Here is a 10,688-nt window from a genome sequence, read left to right on the forward strand (position 1 = left end):
AAGCATTTCATTATTATCTCTTATCTGATGTATTTCTGATGTTTGGCACTTTGTTTTATCTCGTGTTAAAGTGCTCTTTACATAACGATAACAATGATGATGATTATGATCAGAATAAACTTTTGCATCACCTCCCAGAAGATAGAAAGAAAAGAGACAAAAGTATTTTTCACACCTCACTTAGTAACTCTTAGTAACTCTAATATTTTAGTCTAAATATTTTAGACTAAATATTTTTGGTTAAAAGATTAAACTTTTTCTTTTTTTTTTTTCTTTTTTTTCTTCAATCCCACCGTTATGTTTAGTAATTTCTGCCAAAGGCAGCATTTTGATTTAATCCATCTGAATGCAGTATTTGCAAGACCTACTCTGATTGGATGGAAAGAAACCTGTCTGTGATTGGCTGGTGGAATGGACAGTTTCTGAAGTCGCGAGCGCAGAAACAGCCGAGCGAGCTCACAGCAAAGCGCCAGACTGGTTTTGAGCGTTGAGAGTCGTCTCACTGCGCGCTTGATTGGTTCCTGCGCGCTCAGAAAAAAGGCAAAAATATCGCTACATAGTTTCACAGAGCTGAGTGGCATCGCTGTCTTCTTCTCTGTCTTCTCGCGCCTCCCCTGTGACTCTTTGGTGCCCCCCAGGGGATGCGCGCCTCACTTATTGAAAACCAGTGGCTAGCTAACATGCAGATTCAACAGAAACAGGTCCACCCCTTAGTAATGGGCGGTCGTTAAAGCCATTAAGCCAGCAGATTGAACAGAAAATGGTCAACTCCTCTGTAACGAGGAGTCGTTAGGGTCGTTATTGGCTTGGCTTAAAGGAACAATGTTTGATCACCTGAATGAGGGTGAAAGTTAAGGTGATGATTGGCCGAAATTAATTCTATAGCTGTGTTGTAAGTTTTTGAGAGTTGGAACCTAAGGCCTCCTCCTCTGTTTAAGGTCTTTCTCTCTTGACGTAGATGGCTTCCTTCACACCCCTTTCAAACCATCTGTCTTCTTTGTCCAAAATGTGGACATGTTGGTCCTCACAGAGTGTCCTTTGTCCTTTAGGTGTAGGTGGACAGCAGAGTCTTGTCCTGAGGAGGTAGCTCTCCTGTGTTGAGCCATGCGTCTTTGGAGAGGTTGTTTGGTTTCTCCAATATAAAGATCAGAACATTCCTCGCTGACTGAACTGCATACACCACTCCGCTCATCTTAGGTTTGGGGGTTTTGTCCTTGGGATGCACCAGCCTCTGTCTGAGGGTCCTGTGAGGTTTGAAATGTTCTGGGATTTTGTGTTTGGAGAAAATCCTCTTGAGTTTTTCAGAGACTCCAGCAACATATGGGATGACAATGTTTTTGCGTTTTTTCTTCTCACCATTATGTTCTGCAGCGGGTCTTTTGGATTTTCTTGCCGATTTGACAAGAGCCCAGTTAGGGTAGCCACAGGTTTGGAGGGCGTCTCTGATGTGTTTCTGTTCCTTCTGTTTCACTTCTGTTTTAGTTGGGACATGTTTGGCCCGGTGTTTTAAAACAGGACCCTCAGACAGAGTTATACATATGTATATATATATATATATATATATATATATACACATATGTGTGTGTGTGTGTGTGTGTGTGTGTGTGTGTGTGTGTGTGTGTGTGTGTGTGTGTGTGTGTATATATATATATATATATATATATATATATATATATATATATATATATATATATATATATATATATATATATATATATGTACATATCATATTACCTTGTGTGGAATGTTGTAAATATATATATAACAATATGTGACTATTGTTGTATAAGAAGACCCTCCGCAGAGTTAAAGCAGCATATTTTTCATCATTAATTGAAGAGAATAAAAATAATCCTAGATTTCTCTTTAGTACAGTTGCCAAACTTACCCAGAGCCACAGCTCTGTTGATCCATCCATTCCCTTAGCTCTCAGTAGTAATGATTTTATGGGATTCTTCATAAATAAAATTGATGCCATTAAAAATAAAATAATTGGCATCCTCCCAAACATGATTACCTCGTCCTCAGTAAGTGAGGCAGCATTGGAGGAATCTTTAGAATCTGCACAGTGTTTGAACTGTTTAGAAGCAGTAGAGCTTTCTGAGCTATCTAAAATTTTAGCTTCATCTAAACCTTCTACCTGTATGTTAGACCCAATCCCAACCAAGTTGTTTAAGGACATATTCCCTTTGATCAGTGGCACTATTTTAGACATGATTAATCTATCCTTAGTAAATGGATATGTACCACAGGTTTTGAAAGTAGCTGTTATTAAACCTTTACTTAAGAAACCTTCTCTTGATCAAGATGAGTTAGTAAATTACAGACCTATATCTAATCTTCTTTTCTTATCTAAAATTCTTGAGAAAGTAGTTGCTAATCAACTTTGTGAACATTTACAAAGTAATGACCTACTTGAGGAGTTTCAGTCAGGCTTCAGAGCTCATCATAGCACTGAAACAGCTCTGGTGAAGGTCACTAATGATATTCTCATGGCCTCAGATAATGGACTTGTGTCTATACTTGTCCTGTTAGATCTCAGTGCTGCGTTTGATACAGTTGATCACAATATTCTCCTACAAAGACTTGAACATACTGTAGGGATTAAGGGGAAAGCATTAGGCTGGTTTAAATCTTATCTGTCAGACAGATTCCAATTTGTTCATGTTAATAATAAATCTTCCTCAAACTCTAGGGTCACCTGTGGAGTACCACAGGGTTCAGTCCTTGGACCAATTCTCTTTACTATATATATGCTTCCGATAGGCAAAATTATCAGACAGCATGGGATTAATTTCCACTGTTATGCTGATGATACTCAGCTATATTTATCCATAAATCCTGATGAATCCAATCAATTACTTCGACTGCAGTCATGTCTTGATGACATCAAAAGCTGGATGACTTTAAATTTCCTGCATCTAAATTCTGACAAGACCGAAGTTTTAATCTTTGGGCCAGAGTCCTCAAAAAATAAACTTCTTAACCAATCACTTAATCTGGGTGGCATTAACTTGGCCTCTGGTAATAAAGTTAAAAATCTTGGTGTTGTTTTCGACCAAGACATGTCATTTAAATCCCATATTAAACAGGTTTCCAGAGTTTCCTTTTTTCACCTCCGGAATATCGCCAAAATTAGAAACATTCTGTCCAGGAGTGATGCTGAAAAACTAGTCCATGCATTTGTTACTTCAAGGCTGGACTATTGTAATTCTTTACTATCAGGAAGTCCACAAAATGCAGTTCGAAGTCTTCAGCTGATTCAAAATGCTGCGGCAAGAGTTCTGATGAAAATCAACCAGAGGGATCATATTTCTCCAATTTTAGCTTCCCTTCATTGGCTTCCTGTTAAATCAAGAATAGAATTTAAAATTCTCCTTCTAACGTATAAAGCCCTTCATAATCAAACTCCATCATATATGAGAGCTCTGATTACCCCGTATGTTCCTAACAGAGCACTTCGCTCTCAGACCGCAGGTCTGCTGGTGGTTCCTAGAGTCTCTAAAAGTAGAATGGGAGGCAGATCCTTTAGCTATCAGGCTCCTCTCCTGTGGAACCAACTCCCAGTTTTGGTCCGTGAGGCAGACACCCTGTCTACTTTTAAGACTAGGCTTAAAACTTTTCTTTTTGACAAAAATTATAACTAGTGACTCATGTTACTCTCAGTTACCTTTATAGTTTTACTGCTATAGGCTTAGGTTACTGGAGTATATCAGGACCTAATTTTCTCACTATATTGAGTTCTACTGTTCTTCAATTATGCATTATGTGTTGTCATTTCTGCTTTAACTTTCTGTTCTCTCTCTTTTCTCTTCATAGTAGGTACACCTGGTCTGGCGTTCTGTTAACTGTGACATCATCCAGAGAAGACGGATCACCCGCTACTACCATCTAATGTAGAACAGATTACTAGATCAATGTGTGCTTCTGTGCTTTTTTGTTTCTCTTGTTGTGTCTCTGTTCTGTCTTCTGTAACCCCAGTCGGTCGAGGCAGATGACCGTTCATACTGAGCCCGGTTCTGCCGGAGGTTTTTTTTTTTTCCCGTTAATGGGTGGTTTTTCTTCCCACTGTCGCTTCATGCTTGCTCAGTATGAGGGATTGCAGCAAAGCCATGTACAATGCAGATGACTCTTCCTGTGGCTCTACGGTTCCCCAGGAGTGAATGCTGCTTGTCGGGACTTTGATGCAATCAACTGGTTTCCTTATATAGGACATTTTTGACCAATCTGTATAATCTGACCCAATCTGTATAATATGATTGAACTTGACTTTGTAAAGTGCCTTGAGATGACATGTTTCATGATTTGGCTCTATATAAATAAAATTGAATTGAATTGAATTGAATTGAATATGTGTATGTCTGGAGCATGTAACAAAAGTAATTTCCCTCTGGGATTATTAAAGTATGTCTGATTCTGATTCTGAGATCAGTCATCCGGGGAGGACTCAGAGTAGAGCCGCTGCTCCTCCACGTCCAGAGGAGCCAGTTGAGGTGGCTCGGGCATCTGGTCAGGATGCCTCCTGGACGCCTCCCTGGTGAGATGTTCCGGGCACGTCCCACCGGGAGGAGGCCCAGGGGAAGACCCAGGACACGCTGGAGGGACTATGTCTCTCTGCTGGGAACGCCTTGGGATTCCTCCTGAGGAGCTGGCCCAAGTGGCTGGAGAGAGGGACGTCTGGGCCTCCCTACTGAAGCTATTATCCGACCCCGGATAAGAGGAGGACGATGGATGGACGGTTATAATTGAAGACTCTACATGGGTGGACATATGTACCGACTGTCTTTATTACAGACAACATGGGATTAATTTCCACTGTTATGCTGATGACACTCTATATCTATCCATAAATCCTGATGAATCCAATCAATTACTTCGACTGCGGGCAAAGTGAGCAAAGTGAGCAAAGAGAAATTCTGTTGCAGTAACACGTGGTGACAAATAAATCGATTGTATTGATTGGGTAGGACAGTTTCTCAATTTATTCAAGTTGTAAAAGGAAAGTTTGTATTCTAATACACAAAAGGTTGCCCATCACTTTAACAGCCTCATTAAAGGAGAAGTACGGTCAAAATCAGAATTCAAACTGCTGAAAGTACTTTAAATATAAAATTATTACATCATAAGCTTTTTAAATTAAGAGTAATTTTCATTTGAAGGTCCTTTCATGGGGGCCGCCATCTTGGTGAGGAACAGTACTGCCTCCTCCCAGTTTGTGACGTCACTGTGCGGTATCGGCTGTAGAGCAAGTCCCGATGCCCTATCTGTCCCCTTGTAAATAAATATCCGTTTTCATGCCAAAATATTTTTTTAACCCCTTGAACAAAGATAGACATGGTATTAAACATTTAAGTTTAAAGTAATACTAATTTTACATTTTAGAGACATAAAAAGACAACAAATAAGCATTAAAGTACGGTTTATGGGTTGGGTTCTGCAATGTTATAAGAGGCGTATAAAACTCATCTTTACAACCAGTCTCTGGTCTAAATGGTGATCTGCACCGCCTAATCTACTTTCAGCTGTTATCATCAGTTATTGCACCGTAAACTGCAGAAAATACGGGCAGAGCGGCTCCTTCTGAGTTTACTCTCTGCTGCTGTGAGGAGGAGCTGCAGCTCGTTATGAGGCGGAGGGATATTTCAGCATCACTTAGTTTAGAGCCCAAACAATCGACTACACTTTCAGAAACAAGCCCAAAAAAAAATGCAACCCACAACTCATGAAAGTTACAAGTGACTTTAGAAAAAATAAGACTAAAGTTGCATAAAATAAGTGGGCTTCACAACAGCGAGCATACTTTCTAAGTGTGTTGTATCCCTCCGCCGCTCTGATCTGTACAGAAATGTTCCGGCAAATTCTACATCATAAAAAAGAAAAACCTACCTAAATGTCTTGCTCTCATGTCATCTTGAAGACATTCTTCTTCGAAAATGTTGGCAACAGACGACGTGTTTTCTCTCTGGCCAGAAGTTAGATGGTAAATCCTCCCTCTTCACGTTGGTAATCCAACAAAACAGCCCAAGGTGGATGATGAATCGGAAAGGTGAAAAAGCTAATGTTTTTCCACTTTTATCCGATGTATTTGAACATCAAACTGCCCTGCTCGTGAGCATTGTTGCTTCAACAATAGCTCTCATGATTTTCAGTGGTGAAGTCCTCTCGAAATCTGACATAATTGTTTCTGTTCTCAGCTGTGTACAACAGCTCCTGTTGAATTAGCTTGTAGAGCGCGGAGAACTGCTGTCAGCTCTCCGCTTATCCACATCACAGGAAGTGATGTCAGGCATCCATTGCTACCCATATTTTGGCAGTAATGGCTGCCCCCATACGCCCCATACACATTAAATCACCCCAGACGTATTAGTTTTAGGTGTAGCTAATGATCCCCTGATTTTTCCTTGTAGACCGGACTTCTCCTTTAAAGTTCACAGAGGGAAGATGTGTCTTAGTAAGGGGAGTGTGATATGGTGAGGATATCTTGTTAGGGAATGTTTATGCACCTAATGTCTGCTTGACATCAGCACCACCCAGCGCTCTGATCACTGCCAGCAGGCAATCCGGGTAAAGTGTCTTGCCCAAGGACTCGATGACAGACGGTCGGAGCAGGGGATCCAACAGGCAACCCGGCAATTGCAAACTCTCTAACTCCTGGGCAACTGTCAAATTCAAAATTCTCCTTCTAACATTTAAACCGGTTATGAAGCGTCCGTCAGTTTGACTTAACCTTACGTATATATATAGCAAAATATGAACAAATAAATATACCACCACATTTTTTTTTCACATTTAAGAGAAAATCGGAAAAGATTCTGATCACTTTTCTACATGCGAGAGCCGAAACGAGAAATCTGAAAGCGAAATTTCAACTTCAACCGAGCGATTCCTACCAAGAGACCATTCTGATGTATCGGAGGAAGAATATTTGTGTTTCAATATTTGTGAAACCAGACGTTTCAGATGAAGAGAAGGCAGCGGACGAACAACAGCGAGTCGGACAAGGAGTGGAGATTGGATGAATGGTAGGACAAGTTTTTTCTTTTAACTACACAGTTCAAATATTTTTTCGTATGTTGTCATAATTTTCTTTTAGGCACCATAGATATTTAATGGCTAAAATGCCGGTGTTGGCGCGATCTTCTTCATCTGCCTGTTACAGCTACTGACGTCACTTCCTGTTTGCGGTAAGGCGTATTGTATCACTTCCTGTTTTCACTGCGTGAGCAACGGTTTGTTGCTCCAGATTCTCTCGCTTTTATCTTTAATCTCTTTGCTGTAACATCTGTTTCTAACACATAAGCACTTTTAAAACATTTTCTGTTGCTGCACATCACGCTTGGGAACTCCTCGTGTTTCACGGTTTGCTCTCTTGGCGTGGTAGAAGGGCGCTAGCCTAGCTTTAGCCTAGCCTAGCTTTAGCTCCACAATGGCTTCCTCTCCTACTATTACTTCAGCTTCTCCGTCTCTGACTAAGTCTCCCCTTATCTCCTGCTCTCTGTGTCAGATGTTTAGCTATTCCTCTGCCTCCTTTAGTGATAATGGTACTTGTAATAAATGTAGTGTTTTTGTAGCTTTGGAGGCGAGGGTGTCAGAATTAGAGTCCCGGCTCCGTGCTATGGAAAGACCAGCTGATAGCCGCCCCTCTGCTAGCGCGGAGCCACATAGACCTAGCGTTAGTTCACTTAGTGGTCCTCCAGAAGCACCCGAGCAGCCGGGTAAGCAGGCCGGCTGGGTGACAGTTCGTAGGAAGCATAGCTCTAGATTTCAGCCCCCAGTTCACCACCAACCCGTCTGCGTTTCTAATAAATTTTCCCCACTCAGCGACACACCCGCTGAGAAGCCGATCCTGGTTATTGGGAGCTCAATAGTCAGAAACGTGGCACTAGAGACACCAGGGACCATAGTTAAATGCCTGCCAGGGGCCAGAACGGGCGACATAGAATCTTACCTAAAACTGCTGGCTAAGGATAAGCGCAAATACAGTAAGATTGTTATTCACGCTGGCGGTAATGACACCCGATCACGCCGATCGGAGGTCACTAAAGTTGGTTTTGCTTCGGTGTGTGAGTTTGCTAAAGCAATGTCGGACTCCGTAATTTTCTCTGGTCCCCTGCCTGATCTGACCAGTGATGACATGTTTAGCCGCATGTCATCATTCAACCGCTGGTTGTCTAGGTGGTGTCCTGAAAACGACGTGGGCTACATTGATAACTGGAGAACTTTCTGGGGAAAACCTGGTCTGATCCGGAGAGACGGCATCCATCCTACTTTGGATGGTGCAGCTCTTCTTTCTAGAAATCTGGCCGGATTTATTAGTCCTCCTAAATGCTGACAATCCAGGGTCCAGACCAGGAAGCAGAGCCGTAGTTTAACACACCTCTCTGCAGCTTCTGTACTGTTACCCACCCATTATCCTATTGAGACGGTGTCTTTCCCACGGCCAAAACTTAACAGATCAAAAACTTATCTAAAAGGAACAAATCATAAAACCTAAAAAAAATCAATACGGTTCACCTTGAACCTAAAAATAAAACAATTAAACGTGGTCTATTAAATATAAGGTCTCTCCCTCCAAAGACTTTGTTAGTTAACGAATTGATTTCTGATAAACAGATTGATTTGTTTTGTCTCACAGAAACCTGGCTACAAGAGGACTACGTTAGTATAAATGAGTCAACTCCCTCCAATTATTCAAATTTCCACATTCCCAGATCTGTGGGAAGAGGAGGAGGAGTGGCAACTATCTTTCAGTCTGATTTATTAATTAGTCCCAGGCCAATTAATAACTACAGTTCTTTTGAACATTTAACCCTCAGTTTCCCTCATCCAAGCTGCAAAGCAATAAAACCTCTTCTGTTTGTTGTTTTGTATCGTCCACCAGGCCCTTACACTCAGTTTTTGGATGAGTTGTCAGATTTCTTATCTGATTTGGTGTTAAATACTGATAAGGCTATTATAGTGGGTGATTTTAACATCCATGTTGACACAGAATGTGATAACCGTAGTGTAGCCTTTAAAACTATCCTAGATTCAATTGGTTTTGCTCAAAATGTGCATGAACTGACGCACTCTCGGCTCCATACTTTAGACCTTGTTCTGACATATGGCATTGATTGTGAAGAATTAACAGTATTTCCTCACAACCCTGTCCTATCTGATCATTTTTTAATAACATTTGAGTTTAATCTAACTGAGTTCTCCACCCCCAAAAGAGGGTTCCATTATAGTAGATCTTTATCGGATAATGCTGTATCAAAACTTAAAGAGTCTGTCCCCTTTTTAATATCCTCCGTATTGCAGAAATGCCCTGCAGATAGCAGCAATGTTGTTTCTTCCAATTCACAAATAGATGTCTTTGTAAACGGTATGACTTCGTCATTGCGTTCTGCATTAGACAATGTAGCTCCCTTGAAAAAGAAGGTGATTATTCACAGGAAGCTGGCTCCTTGGTTTAATTCAGAGCTGCGTTCCTTGAAGCACAATGTTAGGAAATTGGAGAGAAAATGGCGCTCTACACACCAAGAGGAATCCTACCTAATCTGGAAGAACAGTCTATTGTTGTATAACAAGACCCTTCGCAGAGCTAGAGCAGCATATTTTTCATCATTAATTGAGGAGAATAAGAATAATCCTAGATTTCTCTTCAGTACAGTTGCCAAACTTACTCAGAGCCACAGCTCTGCTGATCCATCCATTCCCTTAGCTCTTAGCAGTAATGATTTTATGGGATTCTTCATAAATAAAATTGATTCCATTAAAAATAAAATAATTGGCATCCTCCCAAACATGATTACCTCATCCTCAGTAAGTGAGGCAGCATTGGAGGAATCCTTAGAACCTGCGCAGTGTCTGAACTGTTTAAAAGCAGTAGAGCTTTCTGAGCTATCTAAAATTTTAGCTTCATCTAAACCTTCTACCTGTATGTTAGACCCAATCCCAACCAAGTTGTTTAAGGAGGTATTCCCTCTGATCAGTGGTCCTATTTTAGACATGATTAATGTATCCTTGGTAAATGGATATGTACCACAGGCTTTTAAAGTAGCTGTTATTAAACCTTTACTTAAGAAACCATCTCTTGATCAAGATGAGTTAGTAAATTACAGACCTATATCTAATCTTCTTTTCCTATCTAAAATTCTTGAGAAAGTAGTTGCTAATCAACTATGTGAACATTTACAAAGTAATGACCTACTTGAGGAGTTTCAGTCAGGCTTCAGAGCTCATCATAGCACTGAAACAGCTCTGGTGAAGGTCACTAATGATATTCTCATGGCCTCAGATAATGGACTTGTGTCTATACTTGTCCTGTTAGATCTCAGTGCTGCATTTGATACAGTTGATCACAATATTCTCCTACAAAGACTTGAACATACTGTAGGGATTAAGGGAGAAGCATTAGGCTGGTTTAAATCTTATCTGTCGGACAGATTCCAGTTTGTTCATGTTAATAATAAATCTTCCTCAAACTCTAGGGTCACTTGTGGAGTACCACAGGGTTCAGTCCTTGGACCAATTCTATTTACTATATATATGCTTCCGATTGGCAAAATTATCAGACAGCATGGGATTAATTTCCACTGTTATGCTGATGACACTCAGCTATATTTATCCATAAATCCTGATGAATCCAATCAGTTACTTCGACTGCAGTCATGTCTTGATGACATCAAAAGCTGGATGACTTTAAA

The 10,688-nt window shown here is 40.7% G+C and overlaps 1 protein-coding gene across 1 annotated transcript in view; it reads right to left on the minus strand.

Moving 5' to 3' along the window:
- Positions 1–581, minus strand: part of LOC118560219 (NLR family CARD domain-containing protein 3-like) — a 60,263-nt gene extending 59,682 nt beyond the window's left edge. Inside the window, exon 1 of the mRNA XM_036131055.1 lies at positions 557–581. Coding sequence (XP_035986948.1) covers positions 557–581 — 25 coding nt within the window. The remainder of the gene's footprint in view (positions 1–556) is intronic.
- Between the last annotated feature and the right edge of the window lie 10,107 nt (positions 582–10,688).

This window comes from Fundulus heteroclitus, unplaced genomic scaffold, assembly GCF_011125445.2.
Source record: "Fundulus heteroclitus isolate FHET01 unplaced genomic scaffold, MU-UCD_Fhet_4.1 scaffold_41, whole genome shotgun sequence".
In the NCBI taxonomy this organism is placed as follows: Eukaryota; Metazoa; Chordata; class Actinopteri; order Cyprinodontiformes; family Fundulidae; genus Fundulus; species Fundulus heteroclitus.